At 41.3% G+C, this 16,598-nt stretch overlaps 2 protein-coding genes across 2 annotated transcripts in view; one reads left to right on the forward strand and one right to left on the reverse strand.

Annotated features, from left to right (window-relative positions):
* Positions 1 to 13,527, forward strand: part of LOC127373859 (glutamate receptor ionotropic, delta-1-like) — a 368,655-nt gene extending 355,128 nt beyond the window's left edge. Inside the window, exons 4-5 of the mRNA XM_051418700.1 lie at positions 12,955 to 13,160; positions 13,516 to 13,527. Of these exons, the coding sequence (XP_051274660.1) occupies positions 12,955 to 13,160; positions 13,516 to 13,527 (218 nt within the window). The remainder of the gene's footprint in view (positions 1 to 12,954; positions 13,161 to 13,515) is intronic.
* The window catches only part of LOC127373010 (uncharacterized), a 466,807-nt gene that overhangs the window by 410,081 nt on the left and 40,128 nt on the right, over positions 1 to 16,598 (reverse strand). The window lies entirely within an intron of this gene.

Below are 16,598 nucleotides of genomic sequence, written 5' to 3' on the forward strand. Positions count from 1 at the left end.
AACCCACAACCCCAAATGTAGCATTGAGCTTAGCCTGCAGCAGAGATGAGGAGCAGCTACAGAGGTCAGATAATTCTCTCTCACTGCACACCAACAGATTTTTTCCAGTTTCAAACTTGTAGTCTTCAAGTGAGATCACTCAAGGACATTCATCAGACTTCCCACAATGCTCTCTGGAGACACTAAAGGCTTTTCTGTAAATATATTTGATTGATTTTGAATGTTTTTATCCCACAAGAGTAAAAGATTCAATTCACCTTTATTTGGCTTCAGTTCACCTACTAATCTCCCCAAATACAAAGAGATACTGTTCATCAAGTGTGCTGATAAATTGAATAATAATAATAATAATAATAATAATATGTAAAAAATGTAAATTTCTCACAATTTCATTCTAAAAAATGTTTCCATTGCGACATGAAAATATTTTCACTTCTTCAACCTTCACCACTAGATGCCACTGCATCCTACACAATAGTCCCTTAATGAGGACAATCATTTCCTTAAAATGGATTTAAAAATTGGGATTTTAGCATTTCTAGACTTTTCCACCTTTTCCTTCACATCAGAGTTTTATTGGAGCCAACATCTAGTGGCGACAACTAACCCTAACAACAACCATCCCTTACCCTTTTTTCTCCAAGAAATCCACTTTGACCCTGAAGGCAACAACCTTCAGCGATGTTCAGGATTTTGTCTGTTTTATGTTGTCTGTTCGCCAGTGAATCCTGCAGTTTCCTACAGTGTTTTAAACAAAGACTGTGCAGTGATTCAGCATGCTCTTTGTGCAAAGTTAACATGATGGACGTCTCCTCCTCAGGCAGATGATCCCGCAGACACCTGTGTTGTAGTCAAAGTGTGAAATCTCTATCAGACCAGTGTTTTATCATGTCTGCTTTTTAATTAGAACTTTTGTCTTGCGAACTAATGAGTGTTTGCCGCCTGTAGGCTTCCTCCTGTAATTAATCCACACACGTGGAAAAGGAAGCCAGTCGCTGTTGGGTGCCACCAATCAATACATACAAGCACCACCATGTTGAGAGGCACGGGGGGGGGGGCTTCAACCAAAAAGAAGAAAAACCTCAACCACTACTTCTGAGGAATGTCGACCACTGAGAAACTGAGTAAAAACACTTCAGATGTGGTATGGGGCAGATTAAAAAAAAGTTTGCAGCTGTTTCAGTGAAATAGGTTGAGCTGAAATAACAACTGATTCAGTCTTCGGAACTGACACATCTATGGAGTTTAGAAGTGGTAGTCAGAAGTTTATATTTTATTCCTTCTTCAGTTTGCTACAATGGACTCGACAATCATTTTTCATAGTGGAAATAGCTATGAAATTGTCCTTTGAAACTTCACAGGATATCAAACTACACTTCTTCCATATCAATTCTAAAGTGCTGTAGAGTTTGTTGGCAGGAGCATGTGTGTGTGTGAGGTGCCTCCCCAGGGGGACATGGGAGAGTTTAGGGGGATGACTTGAGGCAAAGATACTGCACGAGGTGAAAGAGACAGGTGATGTAGGTGTTCTGAAAACAGGAAGTTATATTGTAGTTTGGCATGAGTTGTTTCAGCAGCAGCAGAGGCTCGTGGAGATATTTTAAAACCCTTAGCGCTCAATGTTCCAAAATAGTACTCCTTCTCTTAGTCATAACTAAGTCAAATCTGAAGGCACACACCACCGCAGCCTAAATGGACTACCCCCAGTCAAAATGGGAGGAGTGTTTTTGCCGCAGTGCCTGATTTGGTCTGAATCAGCCCTTAGAGCAGGGGTGGGCAAACATTTTGACATGTGGGCCACACTGAGTTTTAAAATTTGACAGGGGGGCCAGGTGAGGAGCAGATGGATGGAGTGTTTATGTGAACTAATGTATATGACATGTACAAGCCATTACATAAAAGGATTGGCTTTTAAGAGGCAGAAGCTTGAATATTTACAAATTATTTTACAAATGCATGTTTTCATAACAGTAGAGAAAACTCATGTTCAATTTCAGTGGGAACAGTGTTGTTGCTCTCCCTTTTTGCCAGAGCATCAAAGTCTGGGGTTAGTTTTGTTGTGGCAATTCTCAGGATGGATCTGAGGTGCTGGTCAGTTAACTTATCTTAGTATACTTATCTGTGACGGGTTTAGTTGATGTTCATGACGCTGAACGTCTGCTCACACAAGTAGGTCGAGCCAAACAACACCAGCATCTTCTGTGCCGTCCTCCGCAGGCTTGGAAACGCGGCTTCTTTCAGTGAAGCATAAAAGTCATTCAGTTTAAGAGAGTTAAACTTCTCCTTTAAGGTGGAGTCAGACTGAAGATCGTTCAGTTCCAACTGAAGGTCAGGTGGTGCTGTTTCGGGGTCGTGTGACAGGGGACAGGACACCAGCTGAAGTGACTTGTCAATTTTTTCAAAATCAGAGAACCGACGGCAGAATGATTTGCTGTATTTTTCCACATTTCGGGTGGCGTCTTTCTGCGTGGCTATTGTGGGGAAATGAGCAAAAGATTTGTTTAAAACTTGTCTGGAGAATAGTCAGCTTGGATTTAAAGGCTCTCACATTTGTGTACATGTCGTGCACAAAGTGATCTTTTCCCTGTAGCTTCACGTTCAGCTCATTCATGTGGGAAAATATGTCCACAGCAAACGCAAAGTCACAAAGCCAGTTCTTGTCACTCAACTCAGGAAATTCGTCGGATTTCCCCTCTGACTCCAAAAATGTGCGAATCTCCTCTTTGAGCTCCCACACTCTCTGAAACACTTTCCCGAACTTAACCAGCGGACACGAGAGTGGTAAAGTAAGTCCTGGTGATCCGCATCGGTTTCCTCCAGGAACGCAATGAACTGACGGTGCTGGAGGCCCCTTGCTCGTATACAGTTCACAGGTTTTACCACTGGATTCACCACATGATTAAGCTGCAATACAGACTTACACAGAGATTCCTGATGAATGATGCAGTGAAGGAAAATAACATCCTGGTCAGGGTTTTCCTCTTTCACTTTATCCTGGATTCTTTTCAGCAGCCGACATTTTTTCCAGTTAAATTTGGCGATCCATCCGTGGTGGCATTGGCACGTTTACTCCAAGGTAGCTTCGTTCTCTCGATGACAGCAGACACGCTGTCATATAAGTCCTCTCCCCACGTCTTGCCTTTCAGGGACTCCACGGTTAAAAACTCCTCCGTTATCTCAAAACCTTTGTTAATCCCTCGGATAGAAATTAGGAGTTGAGCAGTGTCTTTTATGTCATTACTTTCATCCACTGCTAATGAACATAACGTGAAGGACTCTGCCTTTTTGTTTAACTCACTGGCAATATCTTCATCAATCAGTTCCACAGGGCGAGTCACTGTCCTTCGCGATAAACTGATCTTTTCAAACTTGCCTTTGCTCTCTGGACACAAGAGACCTGCTGTGTCTATCATGCAGTCTTTCAAAAACTCGCCTTCTGAAAAAGGCTTGCTAGCCTTTGCTAATTTGAATGCCAGCAAAAAACTTGCCTTGGTACTGGACTCTGAGTCTGTAAATTAGCCACCAACCTCTCAGCAGTAACCAGCCGTTCTTGCGCTGACTGCTTGCTAGCATAGTAAGCATGCTTCGTTGCAAAGTGACGGCTGATGAAAAAACTGAAATAGTTTCCTGGCATATCAGAGATACAACCGTTGATCAGACATCGGTGAAAAAATATTTTGCTGTCCACTCCTTATTAAACACTCGGCACTCACTGTCCACTTTTCTTTTCTTTGGCATTTTAAAGTTTTCTTCAGTATCAGAATAATCCTGTAATAGCTGTCTGTATCTTCATACAAAATAATGTACACAGCAAACAACACTGCTAATAGTTGAATCGGTGAATCCATGGCATCGACATATATAAAGATGGACAACATGACAGCTCTTCAAAAGTGAAGCCAAAACATCTTGTGCACCCTCTGGTGGCAGACTGCAGTATAGGTCATGAAGCCCAATACCTCCATGTTAGCAGAAGGGCATACTAAACATCACATTTTAGCTTGTTCTTATCAGATTGATGTACGTTAAAGTGATCATTTTCTGATCAGTTTTTTCATCATGATTGACAGTTGGGCCTTGCTTGCAATTGAGTCGGACAGGGTAATGGGTGAGACTCGGTCAATCCTGATCACTACTGTGCAGACTCTGAATGAAGACACTAGCTCAAGATGGCAGCCGCTGAATCTGGGATATTTTGGTTTCATTCTTTAACAGCAAGAGGAAGTGGAGACGCAACATCTATCTTTTATATGTCGATGATCCAGCATTATACTTCTGTTTACATCCCCTAGTCATTTCGATTTTGTCTGGGCAATGTTATGTGTTACAGCCATATTTTAAAACTTTCAGTTTAATGTTGGTCTCACAAACACTTTTGACTCAAGCTATAAGTATGACATTTTTGGATATTTTGACAAAGTATTTTTGAAAACAGGTGATGGCACATATATATATATTTAAAACAAAGGCATTTATTGTTAAGTTTGGACATTTTGTCCAGTCTTAACTCATTCAAAAGGCTGTTGAAGGGTTTCAAACTTGGTTCTGGGGTAAGGTTAAGATTGGGTTTTGCTCAAGGTGAGTGTTAGGAGCATAAGTAATGCAATATGACAGTAGGTGTGAGTAGAAAAGTATGTGTGTGAGGTCTTTTGTCCTGGTGTCAGGGCCTGCTGATGACTCACAGTGAGATATTGAGGGCAGCCAATGTGAAGTGAAGGGAGGCTAGAGAGAACAGAGAAGAAACAGCAGATTGGAGGGGAGGAAGGAGGAGAGCGCATTAAGGAACCTCTACATGTCATGACAAAAATAAATATCCTTAACCATAATACATCTGTCGTTATTCAGTGTTAGGACAAACTATGACAACTCTCCATATGCTTCTCTACTTCCTGATACTTTGTTTGTAATTCCATCTTCATCCAGTCTCTCTTATTTTGACACTTTTCACGTTCACTATTTTCACTCGTTTCATAACAGTTGTTCGAGGTCGGACTGACGACCTCAAGAGAAATATCTGTCATGCATGCCAGAGGGAAGATATGGATACTAAGCTAATGTGGCTGTTAGTATATAACACTCTTAATCATTATTTTATTTCTCTCTGTGTAGATTTTAGTTTCGATAATTTGTTGTTGGTTTGAAATATTTGTCTGAGACTCATTTGTTTTAATATTTGCAGGACACTACAAATGGCCAACTGCAGGGGGTTAGGGTTAGGTACCTTCCTCTGTGTGGATCTTTTGTGCATATTATACACCGATCAGCCATAACATTATGACCACCTGGGCACCCTGGTGGTCATAACTCACTGATCGGTGTAAGTGATAGTAAATGCAGACAGAGAACTGAAAGTATTTAACCTTCCACTCCATAATAGTCTTGTGTTGTTGTTAATAATGAGCATAATGAGTTTAACCTGAGCCAATGATTATAATAAAACTTAATACCTGGTAGAATAGTTTTACTTTTTCAGAGGACTCTGGTTAATTTTTATTTTGTCTTCTACCTTTCTGTGCAGTTCTTCTTCCTTTTTTTCCTCAAGGTGAACCATTAGAAAAATACAGCATTTTTTTAACTTCAACAAAATTTTATGGCCAGCTCAGTCCCTTTTTATTGAGCGTTTCTAACTAAATAACCAAAATACTGCCAATGTTCACTGGCCTTCAATTTGCTTCTCAAAAGCTTCTGCAATTTTGTGTTCCCTGCCAGTAGGTCAGAAATAAAACACATGAGAGGGGCACTTTACCCTCCCTCTGCACTGACATTTTCCAAACCTTTGAGGGTATTTATGGCTCCAGCAGAGCCTCGTCACTCTCAGGTTTAGTTTTGATTTTGGATTTGTGAATCATAAAGCAAAGTGACGTTCCAGATCAGAAAAGGAAACAATAGCCGGGAGCAAGAAAAGATACCAAGAGGGTGCAACCTGGCTTCCACTCTGAGTCAGAGCTTAAACATTTAGCAGTGAGCTTTATTCAGGGTGACTTATGGTAAGTGCAACAGACGGAAAATGTCACTTTCTATGAACCTTTTGATCACAAGCAGCCAAGGTTTAAAAGAAGTCCAGAGCTGCTGTGGTTATAAAGGCAAGACAGTGACCTGACAGCCTCTGGACTGCTCCCTTCCTCCTGAATGGTGGCAGTTTAGGTGCTCATGAGCAAGGTATCCTCAGCATACACTGTTTGTGTCACGGCTGATGGAGAAACAGGGCTAGGACCCAAATGCAGATGTTTTATTTAAAAGTTTAATGGAAATTCTGGAGGTTTGGATGTTAAGGACAAACTAATTGATTTAGATGTGGAGTGCTGAAGGTGGAAGAAGGATTTCCTTTGTCAGGTTGGTCGGGGATGTGACAGGGGGCAGAGGGAGACTCGGTCAGGGTAGCATTTCAGGCTGCCTAAAATTAGATGTGGGAGAGGTATGCATTGGTTTAAATAGGGAGGGAAGAGAGAAAGGGATGTGGGTAGGGATGAGGTAAGGTGAATGGATGAAGGTAAGGCAGAGTGGGTCAAGACAACTGTGACAAGCAGGGCAGGAAGGGGTTGACCAGGTATAAGTAGCTTGACAGGTGATTAGGGGTATAGTTGAGGAATGCCCCGAATCTAACTAATCAGCCTCGTATGAATCCAAACAGGAGCAAGCTGGAATCCATAGACCATAATAATTGGGCAGGAAGATACAGATGCCAGGATAACAGGTTTGAAAGCAATTGCATTAAAGAATGGAGTAACATAGGACGATCTGGCAAAGACTGAGTGGAAAAGGGCTGGTTAAGTACTGCAGGGGTGAGGCGGGAGAGTGGAAACACAAACCAAGATGGGAAAAGGTCAGGTGACTGGGACTGGAGGGATGGAGGATATTGCAGGGCATGGGACGACAGTGGAAATGAATGTGTTTCAGCAAGTGGTAATGTGGCTGGAGGGAGGGACAGAGGCAGACTCTAACAGTTTGGCAAAAATAAAGTGAACATGAAGAGCAATCTGACAAATTACTTTACAAATCTATGGTTTTAAAGGTCAAAGGCCCAAGGTTTGCGTTTTACCAGCAAACATTCCCTGCTCTGACAGATTCAGGCTGTTTGGCTTTGTAGGGCAGGACAGCCTGAACCAAAACTGTCAGTATGTGGCAGCTTTTTTAGCATTTCTTGCTTTTGCAAAGCAAATCAAGTGCCCCAAATATGGAAATCAAACACTGACTATAAGAGGAGACCTGATTCAGAAGAGCTCATTCCAATCAAAGCTCCAAGTTTTGGTTCACAGATTCTTTACGTATTTGAGTGTTTTGTGTAATTATGAAATCAGAACAAAAGTGATTGCAACTACGAAAGCTTACTTTTACATTTACTTTTTAGTTTTTAAGTTTTGAGTCATTTAGCCAATGCCATTGGAGCAACTTAGTACAAATCCGCTTCAGTTGTGAGAACACTGACAATATACGCAATAAATACATGTGCATGTTAAGGGTCAAGTTATATGAACTTAATTAAATTCCCTGCTGTTTTAGAAATAACCACCCAACACATAGTAGAACAGTTGAAACTTTGTGGGAGAGGTGTCTGATTTCGGCATTAATCTAGTTACAAGCTTCACAATTAAATTAGTCAGAATCTTGCCTTTAGATCAAGTAATTAGCGTGCATGAAAAACATGAGAGGATTTAATTTAGATGAAAAATTTAAGCAGATCCTTTATGAGTTTTTGCATCCAAGTCCTGCATGATTTATATCACTGTTGGCTGTTTTCCAAAGCATAATGTAGTGTTTCTGTTTTTTTTATTTGAATTTGTTTTTCATATCTTAGTTTTTCATACCCTTCTCTTTCTTACCTTCAAGGAAGCCATCAGTTTCAGTTACAGTAATATCTGTGGAAATCATCTTACAGAGCAACTGCTGCGGAAAGATAATCCATCACAATAAACATCATTTCTGTTGTTAGTTTTTGCCAGTAACATGGTGATACAGTGGACACCTTGTATTTACAACTGTGTCAACACACAGAGGTAATGTAACTTTGACAACAATAAAAGCAGGCATGATATTAAGTATGATGGATTAACTGAGGCAGGTCATTTTCAAGTGTCTGCAAGTTGAGTCTTGCAGCATAACGGAAGAAATTGGAACCACTGGCTGCTTTCCAGGTTTGGAAAAACTGATTCAGAAGTGTAATATGCCTTTGAAAATTGCAGAGCATTTTTGTAAAGTATGTTTTATGTCATATAAATGGGCTAAAACATGCTAAAACACAAACTGATAGAATTTGCACAGAAAAACACATAATTTTTGGAAAATATCATAGATGTTTGCTGCAAAGCTACGGAGTGCAAATGTTAGAAATCACAAGCAAACCAGCCTCAAAGTATTTGCACTCCGGCTGAGTAACACCACACATATTTCCATGTCGTGTGAATATAAATTAAATCTGAGGCATTTTCTGTGGCCAGCGGTCTACCTGCCAATTTCGACCAACTGCAGAGGAGAGATTGGTGTGACCCTGATGGATAGAGATAAGTGCAGGCATTTTTGCAGAGAGAGAAGTGCGTCCCCTACAGTGCCTTGCTCAAAGTGGCTCTGGAAAAATTGATGAGAAACCGCGGCTGGCAAGGAGTTCAGCAAATTGCTTTCAAGTCCTTCCACTTGTGTTGTTCCAGTGCTTGAGCTCAAGAAAAGGAGGGATTATGTTTTTTTCCCAGCAGATTTCTTGAGGGGAGTGATGACAGACACACTGAGAGCAGGATGGATGGAAATACAGTGGCAATGGGAGATAGTGGTAGATTGTAGATAGATGCAAATTTTGGTCATGTGATTGAAAACTGTGGTGCTGGGATGCATTAGCTGCTAACAATAATGGTATAATGCAGGTGATGTATGATATGTATATTGCATGTTGAGCAGGAATAAGAGCTGAAAAGACAAGAGGTGGTGAAAGCAGCAGACCATACACTCATAATATACTGTGCAGTTTTAGTATGGACAGACATTAAGACAGTTTAAGTCAACATGAAATATATAAAATGAAATGTATTAATATAATAGTACGAATTCTAAAGAGGTTCATTTAGAGCTGAGACCCGAAACACACAAAAACCCAAACCTGATATACTATTTTTATTATTTACATCTGTGTTTATTATATTTATTTATTCTACAAATAGGTGAATAACACTGACAAACATAATCTGAACAATTACAAAACTAAGAGATGGAAAAACAGACAAACATTCAAAACTAAAAATGTAAAGAATTTAAAAGATATATATATATATAATTATATAATATAATTTACAATTTATACAAAATGTATACAAAAGGGGAGAAAAAGGAAACCAGCCCTATTAGCAGTTACATCAGTTCATCATACCATGCATCATTTAGTATGTCATTATGCTCCAGGAAATCATAACCTGATATACAATTTAATTTGTAGCAAAATAACAGACGCAGAGCACCATTGTCATCGAATATGTGTTTGAGCTGTAAGTTAGTCTGTACTGAGTCACATCTATGCATTACAGAATATATGAAAGTTTCAGCTTGGGCACAACCTACTGTAGAGCAAGGGATTTGGTTTCTTTTAATTTGAAGGCATACTCGACATACCTGTTCACTGGGGCTTAACATTTAGTCACAAACGTCTGTAGCTTCACCTGCAACTGAAAAATTGCTAAGTCGACAAAGGTTTTTGTGGACAGCTATTTGGATGAGACGATTACCTGATTTCATGATACAAAAATATGCATATAAAGATGGATAAACGAATGCGTCCCACAGAGCTTTGCCTCAAGTGGTGCCTTCAAAGTCAGTGGGGAATTGTGAATTACAGAACTTGCTTTAGGACATACGCAGTTACCCAGTTGTTCCACTAGAGTGACTGACTCCCCTAACATTTACTTGGGAGGAGGGGGAGGGACAGACCGACTTACAGATGGATTGATGGACAGAAAATGTAATGGGAAACAAAACAACGACAGGAGGGGAAAAGTGAATGTGAAAAAACCTGAACGATAGGGATGCTGAGATGAAACAACTTGAGTAAAAAAGGAGTGTAGGAGCAGAGAGTGGCAGCCAGGACTCGGTACAAGCCAGCTGTCAGTGCTAATAGACAGAGAAGGATGGAGGGAGGGGGAAGGAGAGGAGGAAAAGGGGAAGAGATGTTCAGGCCAAACAACCTGTCACCAGCCATAACGGAGCATAACGCAACACAGCTGCCTTGTCTGAATGTCAGAAAAAGAAACTTCTCTGGCAGTTTGGAGAAGAGTCTGCGAGCGGTCTAAATGATACTCTCAAATGGATAGATGCTGTCTGCTTCAGTGGCACAGCCAAAGAATAGAGATGATGGTCCCAGTCAGTTCTGCGGAGGACAAGTCAGCTCAGATGGCGGTTACTGCAAGACTCAGCATCAAGACTCTTATTTCCTTGTCCGAAGTTCTGTTTCTGCCCGGCTGTTTGGCTGTTTTTATGGGTCACGCGTGTATTCATACAGGATGCTCAGACATCAGCAAAGATGAAAACATCTACTAATTGACAAGAGTGAAGGCTTGGATTCGCTCACTTCTAGTAGTCCAGTCAGTTTCTCGGTGATCAAGTAATAGCTGAGATCTCGGATGGTGACATTGCCTAAAATATGTCCAACAGGACAAGAAACACTAACAGTCAGATAACTGCACTTATTTTATTGTAACTGATCCTATGACCAGAACTACAACAATACAACCCAAGTTGTAGTAAGCCATGGTTTCCTTTAGGCTAAATGGGAAAATAGTTCAATTGTGCTAGGGTTAGTAAGTGGTGATGAATCAGCTGTAGAAAATTCCAGGAGTTGACCGAGTGCACAACAGGAAGTAGAGCAGGTCTCCTCCATTGTCCACTCTGGACTGCCACACACCAATTTCCAACTCCCAACTCAACACAAGCCTTGTAGTCAGTGACTCTCTTTCCTTGAACAGATAAGGTTTTCTCTGTCTGAAAGCTGTGATTTACTTTTACAGAGCTGCAGTAAAGGTTATATGTACTAAATCCACTTGCCACTGGATGTTGCACTAGAGCACCAGAATCTCAGACCAAAACAATGGGACAAATCAAAACTACCAAAACTGACTTTGTTATTCTTTCCATAGTCTTTCCAACAATCACAAATGCTGGTTTTGAGCTAAATAAACCCTTAATTCACAGTTAGATGCAAAAATATTTGTGAAGATGGCTACAATGGCCACAACGTAAGCTAATGTTAATGTCCACTGAAAGTTCTTGTGCTTTCAAGCATGGATCCCTACCGATATAGACCTTTAGTTTAACCAGTAACAACCGTAATATCACCACCAGACTCCATAGAGAAAAGTGGTCATTTTACCTTGCATATCATTGGAACATCATAACTTCATTCAAAGTGGACAGAAACTAAATAAAACCGTCACTGTTAGTCTTTCCACTGTTTCAACAATCACAAAGTCTGCTTTGGTTATAATAAATCCTTAATTCATTGCAGTAGGTGAGAATAACTACAGTTTCAGTCGCTCTACTCAACTGCACAAGGAGCAGACCGGCTATGTAGGGAGCCAAGAGTATCAATTTCTTGGTACTATGAGCACAGTGAGCAAAAACTTAACCATAGATTCCTCTTATCCAACAAGTAAGTGTCAGTAATTTCCAAAAGGACCGCCACATTAGTTAAGGTATCTCGGGTATAGGTGATTTAAACTTGCTCACAGTTAGGAATAAAAAAAATGATCGTCATAACAGACACAAACCAGTAGTCTCTGCTGTCAGATTACATGTCTAACCATCCATCTTGACCTCTCACTGTGACTTTTTTCTGTGCTATAAGGTCCATACCACACTTTTTCTGCAATTGTAACCCCACATAAATATAGACCATTTTCAGCCTGCTCAAAAAAAGGCTAGGGTTATTATTTTTCTCCCGTGGACAGAGTCCTCTCATCCAGCCAACTGCTTCTTCGGTGTGCTCGGGACTTAAATTACTGTAGGTCAAGAGCTGTAGAGCCACAGAGCTGATATTTTGATGATTAGTGCTTTCTGCTTCAGTGAAAGCAATGTGGTTATGGAGAGGATTGTTGGTTCAGTGGAGAGTGTGTTAGCTTGGACACTGCTAGAGATTCTTTCTGGTACCTGTTGTACACTGATGGACCTCTTTATATCCGTAATTTCTTTATTGAAGCATACAAGAGAATCCAAAGAGATCCTTAAAATTTCATGAAGGTTCGTGTATAGATCATTCAGGTCAACTTTTATTGATGTCACCAGACAAGGGAGGGTCTTGAGGGTTTGGATGATGTAATGGATGGTGTCTTCATTTAACCTGACAGCCATGTAGAAGTTGCTTTGAAGTGGAGGTGACTGTGACAGTCAATTCAGCAGAGGAATAATTCACTTGTGTCAGTTCTGTGACAAATGTCTCTCTGTGATTACTTTCCAATCCAGCCCTTGGATTTTAACTGTCAACTCAAAAGCGTTTTTTCTGAAACTCCTTAGTCCTGAGAGGAGCTGGCAGTGATCTTCGTGTGGGTCTTAACATACAGAAAGTTTCATGGGTAGTAATCCTTGACTAGAGACGAAAGTGTCCTTGTGTTTGAGCAGTACAGCTGACTCCTACCTGCCTCAGGAGCGCTAAATTAACTTGGGGAACCTTCACCTGTTTAAACTTAAAAGAACAAGCTGTGGTCTTTTGAATTTTTTGAATTTTTAAATATCTGGAAGTCAGAAATGTCCAACCACTACCTTTCATCTGGATTAAACCTATTTCCTTTCTGGTGTGATGATTTCTTCAAACAAATATTTTGTGTAGTTGAACCTGGTGTCATATGTTCACTACTATTTGCATTTGTCTGAGATTTATTCCTGTTCCTGCGTTACCAAATGTCCAGGCTCTTTTCAATATGTCTCGGCACATTTGCAATGATACAAAATTTGACTCTCTGCCCTCTTTTCTTCTTTCCGTTCCTCCAGATATTCGCGGCCTGCAGGGTTTTCTGGACCAGACTTCCCGTCAAGGCGTGGACGTGGCCTTGCAGAGAGTGGACAGGAACATCAGTAAAGTCTTCACCAACCTCTTCACCACCATGAGGACTGAGGAGCTCAACCGGTACAGAGACACCCTACGCAGAGCCATCCTGCTGCTCAGCCCCCATGGAGCGCACTCTTTCATCCAGCAGGTCGGTCCACATTCAGTTTATCAGCACGTGCACAGCAGGGGAATGTGTCTGCATGTGTGTACAGATGAGTTTGTATGGGAACAGATGCCTACCTATGTCTGAATACATGACATGTTTGCACACACAGGGAACAAGCTACTGTAAGTGTGGAACATAGTTGTGTATATGACAAACACAAGTTTGCACAGGCGTGTGCTGCTGCATAAAGCGTGACTCAATACATATGTGTATATATGGAGCAAATGGCTGTTTAGAGGAGTATAAGTGTAGAATATGTGGGGAAGAACTCAATACAGAAAACAAATGTGTATGGATGTGTTTGAGTGGAAACTAATGAGTGCACATATGTTTGCAGGGTAAAAAATAGATCCATATTGTGTATAAGAAACTATTATGCAAAGACATTATACTAATAAGTGCATTTGTGGATGCCTGCGTGTACACGATAATGTACAAGTAATTGTACATATGCATTCACACAATGTTGACAGAAAAACAAGTGAAATTTATAAACAAATGTGTGTGTGTGTGTGTGTGTGTGTGTGTGTGTGTGTGTGTGTGTGTGTGTGTGTGTGTGTGTGTGTGGGCGCCCAGGTGTGAGTGGCCACCTGGAGTGACAGATGGAGCTGGTTGGTCCACAAACACACACACACACACACACACACACACCAAGAGGGGATGCTGAGTTTTGCTCAATATTTATTACCTGTTTAATTTTTCACCATGAGTCCTGTCCATGGATCACACCATGGACACTGTGTGTGTGTGTGACTGAATTATTTACGTGTTCTCTGTGTGTCCCAGATAAAAAAAAGAATATAAAGTATAAGATGTTGCCAGCTGCTAATTTTTACTGGTTATCAGATTATTGTCATTGTCATGATAACATGTATAACAAGGGTTTACATACAGTAACATGTTACTTATGGCAAAGGTTTCTTAAGAAAAACAACAGAAGCACGACATCAGTGTTGCAAAAGTTTTAAGCTGTAGCATTGTCTTTCGTCGTTTCCTAATTGCAGCATTTAAGTTAAAATGTCCAAAGAAAATGGGACACCAAAATAGAAAGTTATTAATTTCATGCAGAGAGACAGAAAGAGAGAGATTTCTTTGTTTGTGCACCGGGATTTGTATTCCTGTGTGTGTGTGTGTGTATGTGTGTGTGTGGTGTGTGTGTGTGTGTGTGTGTGTGTGTGTGTGTGTGTGTGTGTGTGTGTGTGTGTGTGTGTGTGTGTGTGTGTGTGTGTGTGTGTGTGTGTGTGTGCTTTATGACTTATTTAGCTGCTTTGAGGGAGCGTATGTGACTCAGCCTCCACTGTGCAGGGCGACCTCTGACTTCCACAGCTCGCCTCATTCATATTGACGTCCTGGGCCCCCTTTTTACAAATCTCTACCTGCCAGGAGTGTGTGTGTGCAGCAGGCTTCTCATTTTTCTGCCCAGGCTGCCAGTCAAGCTTCGTTGCCATGGCAGCAGCAGCATAAGTATTAATGCCTCTCTCCCTCTCTCTCTTTCTCCATCTGACTTCCAAGAACAGAGATGGTTGTTTTTATGTCTTAATTAACCTGACTGCGCGCACACACACACACACACACACACACACACACACACACACACACACAACACACACACACACACAGGGCTGTGCAGATGTTTGCAGATGTTCGAGCAAACTGTCACGTGTGTCACACATGGTCACAATGTGTGTGCAACAGCTGAAAGGGAAGCAAAGCTCTGATACTAAAGGGTGATTCCATAGAAAACACAGCATGACGAGCACAGATGGATCAGAAAGAAGCCTTCAATTTATTCGTAAGAAAAGAGGAAGAGTAAAAAGTAGAAAACCTCCAAACACAAACCAGTTCTAATGTCTAAGTGTTTAGTTTTCCATTGAAACAGTTGCTTTTATCAGATATCAGACATTTCTCCCCAAGGCTACAATCTACATGTTTAATTTAATTTGCTCTCTCTGTTCCTTTACTCAAGTCTCCCATATGCTTTAGAATTTATTCATTAACGTTTATTAAATCCTGCAGTAACAGATGGTGCACTCGCAGCCTGGATGGTCACATCGATGGTTCACAGCCTGTCAATCAGCTGCACACTCACAGCCTGTGTGTGTGTGTGTGTGTGTGTGTGTGTGTGTGTGTGTGTGTGTGTGGAGAGGCTCCTGTCTCTTCCAGCAACACCTACAGCTGCACTTTTATACACTTATATATCCATAAATTGATGTGCCGGACCGCTTATTGTATCTTCCGCACACTGGGCCACACGTCAGAGTCCTCTGTGGTTGTTTCCGTGGTCAGTCACTGCTCTGTGTTTTCAGCAGCAGCAGGAGGGTGGAAGGCTCAGCAGCCTTCTGTACACTGAGCTGTGTGTGAAAGAGAGAACATGCCAAAAAGAAGTGAGTCACGAGAGCTGAAGGTGTGTTATAAACACCTGCTGTGGGTAGTTCACTGTCTGTAATAACAACAGGACAGTGTCTGTGGGTAGTTCACTGTCTGTAATAACAGCAGGACAGTGTCTGTGGGTAGTTCACTGTCTGTAATAACAGCAGGACAGTGTCTGTGGGTAGTTCACTGTCTGTAATAACAGCAGGACAGTGTCTGTGGGTAGTTCACTGTCTGTAATAACAGTAAGACAATGTCTGTGGTGAGTTCACTGTATTAAATGTGGTTTAGAAAAGGTTGATGAGGTAAATTAAACAAGTAAAATAAACACTTGCTACGTCAGTGTTCATCATCTCCCTGAGGAAACATCCTGCAGACACGACCACAAAGCGCTCTTACTGTTTTACGACATCGCCCACAGAGTTCTACCCTCAGTATAAAGTCATAGAAAATGATAAACCTCCATCGTGTGCGTGATAAAAACGTACACTGACTGTTTATTAGAGGCAGAAATGGAGCTCATCCCACTGTTGTTTGAACAGAGGTCATAAATATGTTAGACTGTTTCCTCTTTAACTGCGTCAGCGGAGCTCATCAGGACACGATTCCAGCACTCTCCATCGTAATGAGCAGACAGAGGACCGAGCAGAGGGGCTGCCTTCTCTCTTAAGATACTGAAATGAGATTGTGTGTGTGTGTGTGTGTGTGTGTGTGTGTGTGTGTGTGTGTGTGTGTGCGTGTGTGTGTGTGTGTGTGCTTTTCTCAGGTAGGTCGGTCTAATAGTGTTAATGTCCATGTTTGACTGTGAATGTCTATAAAATAGTGGGAAGGTTTGGCACAGAAACAAATGGCTCCTGTTTGTGTGTGTGTGTGTGTGTGTGTGTGTGTGTGTGTGTGTGTGTGTGTGTGTGTGTGTGTGTTTCTTGACGCTGAGACATTCATTAGCACCCGAACATGACGGCGTAGGAGGGTGAGACCGAGCTGAATGGAAGTTGCACTCTTCAATAATGTCATGGAAACGTGTTAAAAGCTTTGGCAAGTTTTTCCACA

Source organism: Dicentrarchus labrax, unplaced genomic scaffold, assembly GCF_905237075.1.
Source record: "Dicentrarchus labrax unplaced genomic scaffold, dlabrax2021, whole genome shotgun sequence".
Lineage (NCBI taxonomy): Eukaryota > Metazoa > Chordata > Actinopteri > Moronidae > Dicentrarchus > Dicentrarchus labrax.